The 17,178-nt window shown below is 46.2% G+C and overlaps 1 protein-coding gene across 2 annotated transcripts in view; it reads left to right on the top strand.

Annotated features, from left to right (window-relative positions):
- Positions 1-8,436, top strand: part of CCDC65 (coiled-coil domain containing 65) — a 209,905-nt gene extending 201,469 nt beyond the window's left edge. Inside the window, exons 9-10 of one of the 2 annotated variants that reach the window (XM_069653849.1) lie at positions 3,234-3,386; positions 7,752-8,436. In XM_069653849.1, the coding sequence (XP_069509950.1) occupies positions 3,234-3,386; positions 7,752-8,057 (459 nt within the window). In that variant the 3' untranslated portion in view covers positions 8,058-8,436. The remainder of the gene's footprint in view (positions 1-3,233; positions 3,387-7,751) is intronic. The other variant, XM_069653848.1, reaches the window with a different exon arrangement.
- The last annotated feature ends 8,742 nt before the right edge of the window (positions 8,437-17,178 follow it).

The raw sequence follows: 17,178 nt of genomic DNA, 5'->3' as shown, positions 1-17,178 counted from the left end.
TGATGAATGGGCACTGCGAGGTGTCTGGTGTTGTCTCATGGCCTTGCAGGGGGCATTCCTCCCAGTGATACTAAGTAATTGCAACAATGGAGGGACAAAAGGCTGCTTCCATGAGAACTGGTTATGCAAACCCATCCTGTCCTAATGATCTGGGCCTAGTTGTATCCTTTCATGGAGCTTAAAGTTGTGCCCCGCGGCTCTGTCAGATTCTGCATCTGCCATAGTTATAAAAAAGGTGTTTCTTTCTATGCACACACGGGTTATGCATCTATCGTTCGAGCTCTATTATTTCTGTGTCATGTTTCATAGCATGATCCCTCCACCCCCTGTACACTACACAATTTAATATGGGATTCGCCTCACCTGAAAGTGCTTACGGGTTGGGATAGGCTCATTTCCATCCCAACACACCTTATGCTGTATATCGCATTCTCAGTTGCGCAGGTGGCAATGTTTCTTAGAACGATCTTTTCTCCTGTCATGGGGTGTAAAACAAACAACCCTTTGATAACCCTGTTGCAATTCCCGCAACTTAAGCACGGGTAAGTTCCTTGTTTTCTTTATTTCTTCGTTTTGGAAGAGTCCAATAAGGCTTTTAAACGTTTGCTTCTTTGGTAGGCAAACACAGGTGGACTAGGAAAAAGATTCTTGATTCGTTAGAATAATCCAATGCTTTGCAATACATTTTTTGATGTTGTGACTGTGTGGAAAACTTTGATACAAATACTAAAGGTGGCAGTTCTTGCTTTTTGCTGTGTTGTAATAATGTAGTACGTGTGTTGGTGGAGGCTCTTTCTAAGGACGTCGCCAGATCATGGTTGGAGTACCCGCTTTCACTGAATTTATTGCATAGTTTGTTAAATTCGGCCTCACAATCTATTGGGTCTCTTATAATCCGCTTCAAGTGACCCATTAGATTGTGAGGCCGAATTTAACAAACACACGAACTGCATTATTACAACACGCCAAAGCATAAAAACGTGCAGTCAATACATTCTTCTTATGTAAGCGAAAAATATTACAACTCCCACTGCTGGACACTAGAGTGAGTAAGCTAACCTCACCAATAACCCTCTATTATCCCCCCATTTGTCTCTCCCATGAAGGGCCAGCCATAGCATGATTGCCTCTTCCCAAGTCCAGCCTGTTCTTTACGACTGCACTGGAGCCCTATCTTAGTTTGTGTCTGGATTTAATAGCGCTGCACCCAGAAGGGGGCTGTGCCATTGAAGTTGTGAAGAAGTTCCATGTGATAGGCTAGAGGATGGGACTGGGGAGGCCATAGGAACCTGGTACCCCCACCCACTCCAGGATTAAGGCCCCCATTGGGGGTACATTGAGGATTCCCCAAACTCCCCAATCCATCCCTGGGCATATGTGTGTTCGAGCTGGGGACAGTCAGTGGAACCCTCTGCCAGTTGCAATAGCAGCCCTTCATGGCAGATAAGTCACAGGTGAACCAAGACCTTCTCAGCACCACAAGTTCCTTCAGTCTTGCAGGCATAAAACCCTCTCCTGCCAACCAGATGTCCTTGGCATGAGACTTCAAGCACGAGCGTTAAAAATCATACTTTCACAACCAACAAACACTGTGTTTCAGGGGGAACTTGAATCACAAAGTCTACTGAACGATGGTCCACTACCATGGACCCCCCCATGGAAACACTGGCAACTTCAGAGATTGTTTGTACTGGGTTTTGTTCTCCCATCCCACTCCCATCGACTGTCTGACGATTTGGACATATGTTATTTTTCCTAAGACTCATCTAACTTTAAAGGAATGAGCTGCCTACAATGAAATGGCTCATTGATAATCTTGATCTGGACCTCTGTAGAGAGCCAGCATGTCCTCACCAAAGCGCGCCATATAAGGAGAAGTCAAGTGTTCATTAACCTGCCCAGGCAACATTCAAGCCAGTTTTAAGACTTACTTTGCTGCATCTTTTACATCTACAACCATCTCTAGAAAGACGTTTGCATATCATCTGGCTTATGCTGTACAGTATTTCGGACATGTGCCACAAAATGAGAGTATACCCGGCTAGAAGGGCCTTGGTTTTAGCTGTATGCAACTTCTTAAATAAACTCCTTGGGATTTGCTGCAGACTGAAAGGTCTAAAGTGGCCTGCGTCGGGTAGGGAGAAATGTGGTTCACTTCCGTTGGTGAAGGAAGCCTTTTCAATGAAGAAGTCCACAATGTTCTTCATATATTTGATGTCTCAGTCAATAGTGAAGGTGGTGACCTTTTCTTTAATCAGGCATTTGTTTACTTGGTTGAAGAACTTCCCATAATTGATCATATGTGTATAATTGAGCTCTGTATAATGGGAGAAAACGCATTAAAAAGAATATGCACATGTCTCGCCCTACCAACATTCATCAGGGCACCTATTGTGTATTCTGCTTGCTCTTACAAATACATGAGTACGGAACCACACCAGCACAGACGCCAGCATCTACATCAGCACATCACACAACTAGGAGGAATTTTGCTCATCCAGCTATTTATACCAACAGGAAATATGTATTCTCTTGGGCACAACATCAACAGTGGTGGGCCACCGGTCTGTCTCTTCCACTATTTCCTGTGAGAGTGCTAGGGTGTGCTGGAGTATGAACATTTAACCTTGGTACCCTACAATGCATATTTGCTGCTTGCAGTCCTGCAAGGCTTAACTCCAAAAGTTCTTTCGGGTAGCAGTCTGGAAAACGCCAAGACAATCATGGTTACTTTCCATAATGGTGTTCGTCTCATGTGTACAAAGGGAGCAGAGGTAAGTGAGGGTATCAAATAGCTCCAGTGGCACCAATATAATGATGTAGTTGGCCTGGAGGCGCTCCTGCAACCTGCTGGGGTGGTCATTTAAACCATTCCATATCCAGTTTGCACCTGGTGCTTTTTCAAAAGCTCCAGGTGAAAACTTGAGCTCTATTGGAAAGATCTATTAGAAACCACCACAGGAACCTGGTAAGGATCCCCTCTCTCCAGATACTGGGAGCTGAAAGTCAGGAGAATAGAGTATGATGCTGAAGAAAGTGGGGTGGAACGCTGCCGAGGAAAATAAGCAGACAAAATAGTCCTTCCATCATGTTGTGAATTTCACAGGCCATTTCTAATCACGAGACTTTGATTTTAATGGAAAATGTACAAAGAGCCGGGCACTCCGGCATATGCCCAATCTTCTAAGGATGCATTGTTATTGCTTCCCCCACCTCTCCTATCACCTCTGCAGGGAGAGCGTATCTTACGAGTGGCTGAAATGTGCCGCAAGCTTGAAACCGAGGAGGAGAAGGTGCTGCCTTTCTATCCATCAACCCTGAGTGCTGAGGAGCAGCAAGAGGCTGAGCTAGCTAGTGCTGAGAAGCCCTCTGAGAACCTGGCACAGGTAAGGGAGAAGAGGCTGATGGGCAGGAGATAAATGGTGGACCGCGTGCACGTTGGTGGTGGGATACCCGTATAAAGTGGCGTGTGAAACAAGTCTTGGAGATTATTCCCGGAGGTTAATGCCATTTGGAAGGTACTGTTGGTGATGGTTTGGGGGTTATGTCCACTGTCGCATTTGATAGTTCATTCCTAGGACATTATACTAATGGGTGGGGGTTATTCCCATACAGGGTATTATAGATGGCTAATTCCCATTAGTGGTTATGAGAGAGGGCTCACTTCCACCACTCCGAGTGTATTGGTATTTATTGTAAAATATTCGTTTGCTTTCCGCATGGATGGAGTGCATATTAGTGGTGCTTTGATTATGTTACTCCTGTTTGATGAATGCAGAAATGCTGTGATGTTCATCTTCCTGGCACATTTGACGTCTTGCTAGATTTAAAAGGTGATTGGCAAATAAGACAGTAATGTAACATGGGAAGGCTGTAATTACTTGCCAGTAAATATTGTTGATTTGACTTCGATTTGTCCATTTATTACATGCACCACCACAAACTGAATTCTATCTTTAGTGTGAAAGATCTAATGAAACAACTGTTGAGGAGAACAGCAAACGCGCAATATATAGCATCGAGAAAAGAATGACTGACTCAGCAAATAGCTCTTTACTGACTTGTAAAAAAGTACTAAAATTGTTTCCGTGAGACTTGCTGTTACTCATCACATGCTTAACAGAATGAGGCAAGTCATGTCCAGGAAATAGGCCACGGTGCCCGCCATCTACATTTTATATCACTCCTAGCCTCTCTCTGTGCCCTGAGGTTATAGAACAGCTAATCTAACAGCCAAATGTGCGTGATACAGAAGAGGGGAGACACAAGGAACTCTCTAGAAAACCGAGCTTGGTGGTTATTGGTAGGGAATTAAAGGATTATCGCTTCAACCCCCTTCGTTGTCATAGTGCAATCAAAATGCGGCTTTACCAAATAGTACAAGAATTCAACCAGCACTCCTTGGCATCACAGCCCAGGTCATTCAACAACTATGCCACATGTGGACACACTGCTTACAACCTACAAACTAGGAGGGTAAGCGACTGTTAGAACCACCTCCATGTTAATGCTGGTGGAAGAACTTCTACTTTAAATCGATATAGTGGATTCATAACACTGCCCACCTTTGGCCAGTGAAACATGGTTGCCAAAAAAGCGCGAGAATCTAAGCATCGGACATCTCATGGAAACAACTCCGTACCATGTGGCTTTAATACAGAAACTGCACTCAAGAGGCCGCCCAACTATATCGCTAAGCAACCAGGAAACCATACACTTAAATACCGTACCATACAGGCTAAAGCCAGGTCTAATCTTCATGAGAAAAAGAAAGGCCACAGGAGCAGCTGAAGCAAGATACTGGGAGACCAAAATAGAGCAATTGGCATAGACAATATGCAGAAATCCAAAGTCGCAAGATCTCTAAATGGGATATTCCTGTTCTCACAGGCTACCCTGCCAAGAGTGAAATGGTACCATGTACCAGAAAGTACTGATCTGTGTCCCTCCTGAAGGAGGACACATCACCAGAAACTATTTCCAGTATGCAGAGCAGCAAAGCCTCGGTTTTGACACTCTGACCTGAACCTTCAAATCCGTGACATTCTGAAAAGGAATGTTCTTACATAGATTGCAGGTCATATCATTACATCGCCATTACATTGCATTAGAAAGTGGATAGCTCCTGGGTTAAGCACTTGCCTCTGGTGTGAGGCAAGACTGCACTCCACAAGTTAGAATCCAGTGCTCCATAAATTGATCGCTATTAATGAGAGTAAACATAAGGGATATCATTAAGTAATGGCTCAACCAGAAATACCCGAGAAGGTGAGGCACCATGCAGTCCATAGAGCTTATATCCATCAAAGTCCTGAAAAGCTATTGAACCATTTCTATGAACCTAAAGGTGGGTTATTTTACCTGAACAGCATCATGCTTGCCCCTAAGCAGCTTTACAGCCATTACAGTAGTAGCACCTGCTACTTTCTCAGAGCCATACAGCGCATGCGACCACTTCAGCAGAATGTATCGCATCAGGCGTGTAAACAAGAAAATCCTTGCTTTATGACTCTCCATAGTCCATATAATTGGGACCAAGCCTTGGAGCCAGGGCCAGAACCTAGGTCCCACGGCTCCAAGGTCTTCTACCTTAAAATACCTGCACAGCAATACCCTGCACGGGGTTTTACTCCAGGCTGAACATTCGTTACATGTTACAGGAAACAGTTCTACTTGGCTAACAATAAAACTAAGAATATCTAAGAAAGGGAATTCGTTCAGGAAGACCGCTTCAGGAATACGCTGCAGCGCACAGCCCGATCACCAGGCCGTGGTGCCTGTATGCTGTGGATCACAACCTCATGCTTGTGCCATTCCAATTCTGTAGAACAACGTCTGGCAAGCAAATACGACAACACCCCTTTCCACTGCCCCACACCGTCCTGCCAATCATATGGACGTAGCAAATCCTGAGGAGAGGTGTGGGCAGAAAAGGCAGCTACCAGTAAGGCTCCATCTTCAAAGAACCCCAAATCAGTACGATAACAGTTGCATCCCCTTCTCTGGGAGGGGGAGGAACGTCAATGCCAAGGATTTGGATTCCCAGCACAGACCGTAAGGGCCTGCGCAGATGTTGCCCTTGCCCACACCTGGCTGGCAACTGTAATAATTGTGTGATTTAAACCTGCAAAGCAAGGCCCTGGCTTGAACCAGTAGGCTGCAGCCTGCCTGTTATAGCTTCATATACAGCAATAAGAAATAAGACAGCGTGAGAGTAGCATGAATCTGAACCACAAGGTCTTGGATCAACCGCAAAACTAGAAGGTTTTGATAGATCGCGCCTCCCTACCCTAAATGTAGAGAAAGAGGTACTTTCAAAAAACAATAGCAGGAAGGGAGAGCAGTGGTGCGATTGAACATCCACCACAACGTCACTGCACCCACCTTAAACCTTGTGGCCTTTTCCACGGTAAAGTGCTTTCGCCTACAGCTCCACAAATGATGCCACCTGCCTTGACAAAATTCCCTGTATGGGAAGAATCCTGCTGCTCAAAGAGAGAAAGAGGGGTGAGGGTGCAGTGCACCCTGCTTGGCAGGGCCTTTGCTGACCGTGGAACTTAGCTAGGATCTAAGACTGGAAACAAACCCTGCAAGCAGTGAACAACTGGAGAAGCCCCTTAGCCTTTGTGTCAGAGTTGACTCGCCAAAAGGAGATCCAGGCCCCCAGGACCCGTTAAGGCCCATACTGAAAAACCAACCAAAGAATTGGATACCAGTTTGGCTTCTGGGTGTCGCACAAGAGGACTACTAGGTATGCATTCTCCAAAACACATCAGAAACATAGTAATGTCTTGTAAATCGCAAACATAAATATGGCAACTTAACTAGATACAGAGCAACATCCAGTGTGCTGTTTGCATCAAGGGGACATACGCATCACGAGTATTGTGCAAGGTCAGGTGTGTTATATCCTCATTGCTGCGCATGTATCCTTTTAAATGACTAGTGCAGATGCATTTCTGGACATGTCTTATCTCATTCGATTAGGACTGTGAAAAGGAGAGACGATAATGTTGTAGTGTATCCTTTGCCATGTTGCTGGAGCTACTTGTCTCTATGCTTTAACATTCTATCCTTTTCTTTATTCTCACTTTTCCATATTGCTGCAGCTACTTGTCTCTATGCTTTAACATTCTATCCTTTTCTGTATTCTCCCCTTTCCATGTTGCTGGAGCTCCTTGTCTCTATGCTTTAACATTCTATCCTTTTCTGTATTCTCCCCTTTCCATGTTGCTGGAGCTACTTGTCTCTATGCTTTAACATTCTATCCTTTTCTGTATTCTCCCCTTTCCATGTTGCTGGAGCTACTTGTCTCTATGCTTTAACATTCTGTCCTTTTCTTTATTCTCCCTTTTCCATGTTGCTGGAGCTACTTGTCTCTATGCTTTAACATTCTATCCTTTTCTTTATTCTCACTTTTCCATATTGCTGCAGCTACTTGTCTCTATGCTTTAACATTCTATCCTTTTCTGTATTCTCCCCTTTCCATGTTGCTGGAGCTCCTTGTCTCTATGCTTTAACATTCTATCCTTTTCTGTATTCTCCCCTTTCCATGTTGCTGGAGCTACTTGTCTCTATGCTTTAACATTCTATCCTTTTCTGTATTCTCCCCTTTCCATGTTGCTGGAGCTACTTGTCTCTATGCTTTAACATTCTGTCCTTTTCTTTATTCTCCCTTTTCCATGTTGCTGGAGCTACTTGTCTCTATGCTTTAACATTCTATCCTTTTCTTTATTCTCACTTTTCCACAGCTCATTGAAGACTATGCGGCCCTGGACCAGTTCTGGAAGCGTTATAACAAGGTGCTGCTTGACCAGTGGGCCTTGGAGCGTGAAAAGGCGGTACTGTGCCAGGATAACCAGAAGCTACGGCACCTGCTGAAGCAGTACTTGGATGGCATCTCAGTGAGTGACGAGGTCCTGTCCAACCGCAACCCCCTTTTGATTCTTAACAACCAGAGCAACATCCTCCCGCGGGTGCCCGTCACTGACAGCCGTGTGCAGAGGCCGGTGCACACCGTTATCGAAGCTGCCCACGTGGTCAGCCACACCCTGTGAACTATGCCCTAAGCACCTGGGAAAGGATACCTCTTCTGTATCTGTAAGAGTCATTATCTCGGTAAAGCCTACATTTCCATCGGTTTCGTAATCTCTTCAATATGCAGGACCCTTTTGGCCCCCGGTGTGCTTACCATGAGCGGCACAGGTTTGTGAGACCCCACTCCTTGATGACTGAACTACGGATGAAGTTGGGGGCACCTGTACTCCCACTGCGGATAGAAAAATGGATGCAAGAGAGATGCACTTGTCCATGGAGGGCCCCACCACAAGGGTCAGTCTACCTTGTTCGAAGATGAAGGCTCTGCCTTGTCATTTCTCTGCTTTTCCCATTAAAATGTCAACTGCATGTGGTTCTGCCAATAAAAGAAGATAAGAAAGACAAGTTCACTTGAAGCTGCATATAACAGCGGGGGCTTGAATGACACCCAGGGGAGTGGTTCTAAGCTGTGACCAGCGCCAGGGGACAGAACTTTGACTAAATGGTTCATTTCTCATTATGATAATACTTAATACTTGCACTGTTTGTTAGAGTTATGATACACCTGCTGGGCAGACCGAGCCTGTAGCTCAACATTGATTGAATAGAAACAAGAGTGTGTGAAGCGGCTGCAGATCCTTGAGCCCCGGTCCAGATCTTCATGGTGATCACGCATTTGCTAAGACTCCGGCTGCCTCAGGATGGCAACATCACCTGATACTTTTGAACCCGCATCTCACCTCACCTGAATTAGATCACCTCTAGTGGCATTTGACTGGCACAGGCATTTTCTAAGGAAGTAACTGCTGAAGTGCAAACTCTGGTAGGAAGTAAGGACATGGACGTAATTTAGGTGTCACCAGGGGTCGCAACTGCGGCCCCTGAGGTCTCCCTTACTACCCCTAAAACATTTTAGAAAAACTTTTTTTTTTTTTTAGATTGAGGCTCATCGGTTGTGGCTAGCAGCATGTGACTCTTTGTTTCTGGAGAGGATGGTTTTCTGATATCTATAGCCGGTAAGATTGCGCAGTGGGTTGAGCACTGGCTGCTGCAATGTGTGTGTGATCTGCAGGTTGCAGGTTCGACTCCCAGCAAGGTCAACTCAGTCTTTCATCCTGCTGAGGTTGATAATGAAAAATCAACACAGGTTGGGTGATATTGTATGTTAAGTACCCGGTGGGAGTCAAGCAGAATGCAGCAGCATTCTGACTGGCTCTAGCCGGGTTGTTACCCGTCCGAGAATCCCTCGATTCTCGGCCGGGTTTCCAGCCTCCTTGTCCATGGCGGGGAGCCTGGCAGTCCCTCAGCCAATGAGGAAGCTCAAAGCAGGGCCATCCCCGCTCGGAGCTGCCTCACGGCTGAGAGGCTGCCTTCCCCCCACCCCCACCCCCCGCCGGGGACTCGGGTACGTTTTTGTTTTTTTCTCTCCCTCCTCCCTGCCCTCCCCACCCCACTTACCTTCTTGCTCCTTTGTCCTCGGTGCGGGACGATGGCAGCCTCCAGCCGTGTGGAGACTCGGAGCAGGGCCATCCCCGCTCCGCGCTTCCACACGGCTGGAGGCTTCCATCGTCCCCCGCCAGGTACGCAGGTACGTTTATTTATTTATTTTCTTGTTTTATTTTCCCCTTCCGCCCTCACAACCCCACTTGCCTTCTTCTCCTTTTTTTTCGGGAGCGGACGCGCTGGAAGCACTTCTGTTGCAAGCGCATCCGCTCCCAATGGCCACCATGGAAAACTCTGTTTTCCCTTTCCCGGCGGCCATTTTCTTGGTCGTTTTTTATTATCTATTTTTTCTGTCCCGAAACGTTTCAGGACAGAAAAAAATGCTTTTTGTTCCCCAGTCACGCAAATCTTGCTGGCCTGGGTACTAAAAGCAATATGACCCTCGCAGTGGGGGCATTACCTGAGTCGGGAAGGCCCCCACCGCTCGGGTCATATTGCTTAAATATTTGTTCTATATGAAGCGCTTAAGCATAAGTGCTATATAATAACACATCATTATCGTGTGGCCTTGGACGTCTGCTTGCATTCACAATTATTTGGTAATATGGTCCTATATGCAATAATATGAATGATACATATGGTGATCCATTCTTGCATGAAATGTATATCACTTTACAGTGATATTGTAAGCATATTGTTCGTAGAGTACTTAGAAACAATGCCTTCCTCTGATGTCATTAGAGGTCAAGGGTTGTGTGATGTCACTTCTGCTACCCCGGGCATTTTGGTGAAATGACGTCCCTGAGTAAGGAACTGCTATTTCTTATTATTTCTTCACTCCCTGAAGCCCCCGCTGACATACTGGGCACTATAATTAGGCTGCGAAAGAGAAGAATAGGAAAACGTACGCGGGTACTGTAATTGAGCTGCAGAAGTAGTGCAGACAAACGTGTGTGCATTAAAGTTGGCACGTTCTGCCTTGTTGATAAGGAAACTCTCCTATGATGTTCTTCTCCACTCAAAACAACCATTCCACTTTTGCACAGCTCTCAGAAGTGCCTGGACAAATGCTTCCAAAGATGGAGAAGGCTTTACCACTTTAATACTCTGTGCGGACTGGCTTTTTCCTCACCACATTTAAAAGGAAAGTAAACGATTGCAGCACATCCACATTGTTAAGGCTGTGGCTTGGATCTGAACCTTGATCCTCGAGCAGGCGTGTCTGTGTGTCAGGGGTCTGGGTTGCCTCATGGGGCCTTGGTATGAGTATGGCGGTAATGCTTAAAACAAGATGTGTTTGGAATGCCCTCTATTTTTACAAACCACTTAAATATGAGACGGGCTGGCATGGGGTTTTCTATCTGCTGCGTGGGCTAAAATAACATATATAACATTGGCTCTTTTTCCGTACCCATGGGGTAAGTATCCCATGCGACCTCGACGCATAATTAGGTGGTGTGTAAAAAGAAGGGGCACATACTATGCTGCATGTTTTTACTTTGCCATCATAGTAATACTGAGACCCAAAGTCTCCAGCTTTAGGCAGTAGTGTGCTGTTTGCGGAGAGCACGGGATGCACTGCACAGTTACTGGCCACTCGCCCTTTTTTCTATTTTGGGGCTACCCTCCTCACAGAAGTTGAACAAGGCTTGATGGTGTGTCAGGTTTTAGGTGTGTTTCATGACTCTCTTTTAATGTTAATGTTAAAGGACATTTGTACCGCCCACCATCACCACCGGAGTGGTCCCCTGGCGCTCTGGCGGCTCTGAAAGACGAGGGGAGGTTGAGTTAGTGGGAGGAAGCAGGAAAAGTGCAAGAGAGCAGTGATGTGCTGTTGATGGCCTCAGCCTGGTGGTTCCGTTGGCTGGGCCTTGGGTGTTTGCGGCCGGTAGTCGTCGTGTACGGTTGTGCAAGGCTATGTGTGTTTTTGTTTTGTTGTTGCGATGTAGTGAAATTTGTGCGATTTGTTGTGCTGTAGGTTTTGGTTGGTATGGAGTTTGAGAGGTGTATGCAGAAAGGGAAATTGTTAGTAGGGTTGGTTAGTTTGCTTCTCTATCCTGAATTGATGCGCTCGGCTCGCATAGTCTCCCCTGATGCAGCTCTGATCTGATCTGGGTCCGACTGGCATACAGGTTCCTTACTCCTCTGGCCCCCACCTCTAACATGCTCTCTCATAGCTCCCCTTATCTCCCTTCATACTCCTGTGGCCAGTGCACCTGCCATTGACAACCTCTCAGGTAGGGTGGTGATTGCCAATATCTCGATAATTCCACACCACTGTGGTACCTGGCGGTAATTAAGGGGCGGGCGAAAGTGTTGGTGGGAATGTATGGGGTAGTTGACTCAGTCTCTGTGCGTGCCGCCTGTGTTCCAGTTTATCCGCTGTCATCCGTCCAGGTGCCGTGGGTGTTACTCTCTCGGGTCGGGGATGTCCGTGCCTCTTCGGTTTAGTCATCCTTTTTCCAGTTTTGGTTTTTACTGCAAACACCATCAACACGCTCCATTCCAAATGCGGCATAACCCGCAGCCATGAATAACCTGTGCGGTATGTGATCTTAGAAGGTGTTAATTCTGTGCCAAATCCCCACCGCAGTGGTTTCTTGGCACCTACGATGGTGATGAATTGCTGCCCTGTCAGGGAACCCACACGGGCCAAAATGTGGTCACTAAAGGAAAAATGGGAAGGTAGCTGAGGAGTGGTAAGCTGGGAGGGTTTGGGAGAAAGATGGGAGGGGCAAGACGGACTAATTGAGTGAGTCCAGTCCACGAATTGAGTGAATACCTTACAATGTTGCGGGAGTGATTAAGGTTGACCTAATTGGGTCTAAATGTGGGAATGAAATCTGCACTTGGATAAGAGCATTTGAATGGCTGTAAACCTCTACTTTTATCATAATAACCTTTTGCTTACCTATTTGCCACACTTGGATGGAACTTGAATATTTGCATGTGCCACACTTAGAATTCGAGAACATTAGCCTGCGCCATATCTAGATAGGATTGTGAATACAGTGTCTGGGGGCCACACTTAGACGGAACTTGAATATTTGCACGTGCCACACTTGGATTGAACTTGAATGTTAGCATCTGCCACACTTGGATGGAACTTGAATGTTGGCATGTGCCACACTTGGATTGAACTTGAATGTTAGCATCTGCCACACTTGGAACGGAACTTGAATGTTAGCATGTGCCACACTTAGAATTTAGAACATTAGCCTGCACCGTATCTACATAGGATTGTGAATGTTAGCATCTGCCACCTAGAATTGAAAACATTAGCCTGCGCCATATCTAGACAGGATTGGGAATGTTAGCATCTGCCACACTTAGATGGCACTCAAATGTTAGCATGTGCCACACTTAGAATTTGAGAACATTAGTCTACGCCATATCTAGACAGGATAGTGAATTCACCAATGTTAGCATGTGCCACACTTAGACGGAACTATGTAGGTCAGCATGTTAAACGTCACATAACCCACTAACCAATATAAGCTCAAACTCTCTGCATACTTATATCAATGAAAAACTCACACAACCATCTCTCGCACAACAAGCTGCACACACTTCACCACACCGCAACACATAAGTTGCACCAACATCACACGTGGACTGACACCGATCCAATACTTGCACCAAAGCTCAGCACCCGGTGTCCACCGAGTTGAAGCTGCTAACAGTATACCACCCCTCTCACTATCCCACTCCCTCTTCACCTTACTAACCCTTTCCACCTTCTCGTTGACAGATCCGCCAGAGAGCCTGGGGACCAATTCCGTTGGTGACGGTGCGCTATATAAGTAACTTTAACATAACATAACATAGCATAGCATAGCATCTGCTGTATTCCTCAAGAGCTAGTCTGAAAGGTTATTACGTTGCGGTTCCAGTGGTCAGTGAGGTAGAAATGTTCCCCTTGCAGGTAGAATCGAGTGGTATGGAGTATAGAATGCTATAGAGCAATACACACAATCAAAGGGGGAAGGCAGATGGTAGTAAGGGCAACCGAGGTGGGGAATTAAGGGTTTTCCCTGTTTGCAATAGAGATGGGAAGAAAGTAACTGGGGAAAAAGAGAAAACACCCCCCAGAATTCCATGAGATGACTTGAGGTGGCATGGCCAGTGAGCGTTGAGCATGGGGTGTGATGCCCGTTGTTGAGATATCACAGATCTAAAGAGAAGGCAAAAGCAAATGCTGTTCAGCGAGTCTTTCTGTGGAGGGGGCTGTCACTGCAGTAGATCATAGGCTATCGCTAGCGCTTGGGACTTGGATGGGATTTCTTTTTCCAGTGCGAGCATCCCTTTTCCTTCTTTCTTCTGTTTACTGTGGATTTGGAAGTGGCGAGGCAAACTCAAAAACTGTGCTGTCCAATTGAGAATAAATTCTAGTCCTAATGAGCGCATTAAATATTGGCCATATTTTAGATTTGAATAGTTCGCAGTAAGTGTGTTCCGGAGTCGCCTCGTGCAGTCATATTCTGTGTTCATGATTGCAATGACGATCCCATGATGGCGAAGGGAGGAAAGGACAGATAAGTGGGAAGGATTGGAGGACACTCTAGAAGGTATAGCCTAGGAAGGACAGAAGGAAGGACACCGTGGAAACTAGTATGACTCCACCCGTCTTTCTTCTTCTAATGTTGTGCTTGCTGCCCTCTTGTCTCATTCCTTTCACTCATCTCATGTCTTCCTCTCATCTCCGGTCTCGCTTATTTTTATTGCTTGGGCCAATGGACTCGCATGATTTACCGCCACATACTACTAATAGGTAGGAATGGGTAAAATTGCAAGAAACAAAAACATACGCAATAATGAATTTCACACGAAATCCACTTTGTGTTTTTTTTTGGTTCGTATATGGTATGATATGGTACGTAATTTATAATGCGCCTGTACACAAGTGTTTATAGGAGTGACAAGACAAGGGAGCGGAAACAGAGGGAGGACAACACAAACAATCTTACTAGGCCTTGTGTCATTCAGATCGTGCAAGTGCAAGAACGAGAAGTGCAAGGGGAAAGGAAGGGGGAGGGTGCCTGGCAGAGGGAAGGAGGACAGGGCAGCAATTCTCTGACTAGTGCAGCCAGTGCAGCGTGGCTGTGGGTAAGTGCAAGGAGGCAAGGGACTGTAGAGATTACAGTTACAGCCCTTAAGTGCGTGGTAGGCCCGTAGGCAGTGCAGGAGTGACTGATCAAGAGAGAGCCTGGTACCCAGTGGGACTCGTGAGGGTAGCCAGTCAGTGCAGCAGACAGGTCAGTCAGGTAGGTCAGCAGGGGAGGGAGAGAGAGAAAAAGTGGAGAAGAGGGAAGTTTTGAGCTGATTCCGGAACTTCAGGTGATCCGGCTCAAGTTTGAGAGGGACTTGCAGGCCATTCCAGAGGGAGGCACCTGCAGAGGAGATAGATCAACCACTCACTCTTTGTCTGGAGAAGCGTCTGACCCTTAGAAATGTGGGGTAGCTGAGCGAAAGGCTCGAGAAGGAAAATATTTAAGGAGAGAGCGTTGGTTGTAGTGTGGGTCCCGGCCCCAGAAAGCCTTGTTGATAATGCAAAGGGTCTTGAACTTGATCCGTGCAGCCACCGGGAGCCAGTGGAGAGATTTCAGGGCTGGAGAGATACAGCGCCTGGGCTTGAGGCCGAGGATACGTCTTGCAGTCCTGTTCTGGATTAGTTGCAGAGGGCGGAGAGTAAATGAAGGCAGATTAAGAAAGAGGCTGTTGCAGTAGTCCAGCATAGAGAGAGCCAGGACTCTGGAGACAGTGAGCTCCTGGGGGAATGTGAGAAAGGGAAGAGTACCTTTGCGGTGGTGAAGCTGGTAGTGGGACAGAAATATCCCACTTTCTGTGTGGTAAAAATATTATTCCAGGGCTTAAACCCTGCTACATTCCCAAAATAAACTTGAAGGAGCATTCAGTGGCATGCACAAACTAATTCTTAGCATGAAAATGGGTGAAGCAAAATATATCATGAACTTCACTGATTTTGCTCCACTGGCTGTTTCACCAACCCCTACGAATAAGCAAGTATAGAAAAACTACTAAATAGGACCTATGTACAGGACACCATGGCATGCACCATATACACTTATATGGATTGACAAAGGAAACAATCGGTCAAGAAATAGTGAACCGAGGCAGTAAAAGCAAACCACCTTTTATGGTTGAACTACTAGAATGTCAAGTCATTCAGATGGTAAGAGCACACCTCCGGCATTCACCCCCCAACACCCATAAGCAACGACTTCTGTTATCTCAAACGGGTGCAGAATTGCAACACAGGAGTACTTCTACATCCCAGCCCTTTCCCTCCATTCTGATGGAAGGTGGGCACGGGGAGAGCGATGGCAAGGGAGCATGATGGGAAGCAGCATTTGTGGAGAAAGTTCATCTTGCTTGGGTGCATGCACAGCCAAACACTCCACGAAAAAGCCCCCACCCCTATTTGCTAAACCTTTTCACTAAGCGGACTAGGCAGGAGCTTCACAAGCAGCTGCACATCTTGCTCCTAGGATGATTTCGATAAGCTTTGAGTCTCCTCTCCTCAATGCCCCCTGGAACAGGGTTTGGATGCTTTGCTTTATGCAGTAAGGTCTGCCATCCGGGTGCAGATCCCCTGTTGCCTCTCTGTGCACAGTTTGGTATACATAATTTTCTAGACTGCACCAGACTCAACTACAGAGGTGGTAAGTAGTTTTCAATAGATGGCCATCATAGGATACTAGGAAGCACTTTGCAGGAAAAAAGTGGAGTAAATGCAAATTCTTTCAAGCACTCCTTTCTCAGGCTCTGGGTAATTCTCTGAACTCAACCTATTCACCATCTCAGAAATCCATGTGTGTGGGGTCCCTCCTGAGCTGCCTTGTAGCCTGAGCACAGGCACTTAGTTGCACTGAGTGTCTGCCAAGACTTGGAACATTCCTTAGGTGCTGGCTTGGCAGTTGTAATGAGGAAGCGCCTATAAAACACTTGTCCACAAATGGATGTGGAATAAGCGGTTTCATTCTGCGTTCCAAAAAAATGGTTGCGGTTGTGGAAAGACAGGATTCAATATAATCAGCATGTCCTATATTACTATCAACAAATAACCTCTCTTAATTGCTATGTGGTCTACCTTGCAAAATCTGGTGGCTAGGGCCAAGGCAAAACAATCCCTGGCCTCAGTAGGAACAGTTGCCTCTCTCGCACAAGGCTATCTAGGACTTGCTAGGTTTCACTGGCTTGAAATTCTTACAGCTTATATTACCTCTTCACAAGCCTTGTGGTAGGTGTAGTATGGGGTGAACTCAAATAAGATCTGGTCTCATGATTGGGAATGTCACTCAATCAAGTGAAAATCTACTCTAATAAGGTCCCAGTGTCCTGAGTCCAATGCACATTCCCTGAGAAAACGGCCAACTTCGTAGGGCCTCGGCTCTGAGGACAGTGCCCCTCAGGTTACTTACAGTTTCAGCGCAACCTAATGCGTCTCTGCACAGTTCTTTGTCTTGTTCTTTGCCCTTTCCTGTGTTTTTGCTTCTTGGGTAATCCCATTGTAGCTTGTTTCCTGGGATTTGATGGCTGTGAAATCTGTTATGGGGGCCAGCACTGTATCATCCGCCTCTTGCCCTAAGGGATCTTCTTTGTTTTTTTTGGGTAGGAGCTCTCCCCCTAGCTCAGTACTTCAGGGTAGGATTTCCCCCATCTCCTTTGTTGCCCGCG

The sequence above is a fragment of the Ambystoma mexicanum genome, chromosome 3q, assembly GCF_040938575.1.
Source record: "Ambystoma mexicanum isolate Mex_15411 chromosome 3q, UKY_AmexF1_1, whole genome shotgun sequence".
NCBI classification, from domain to species: Eukaryota; Metazoa; Chordata; class Amphibia; order Caudata; family Ambystomatidae; genus Ambystoma; species Ambystoma mexicanum.
The sequence above is the reverse complement of the archived record's forward strand: the minus strand, read 5'-3'. Positions and strand labels throughout refer to the sequence as shown.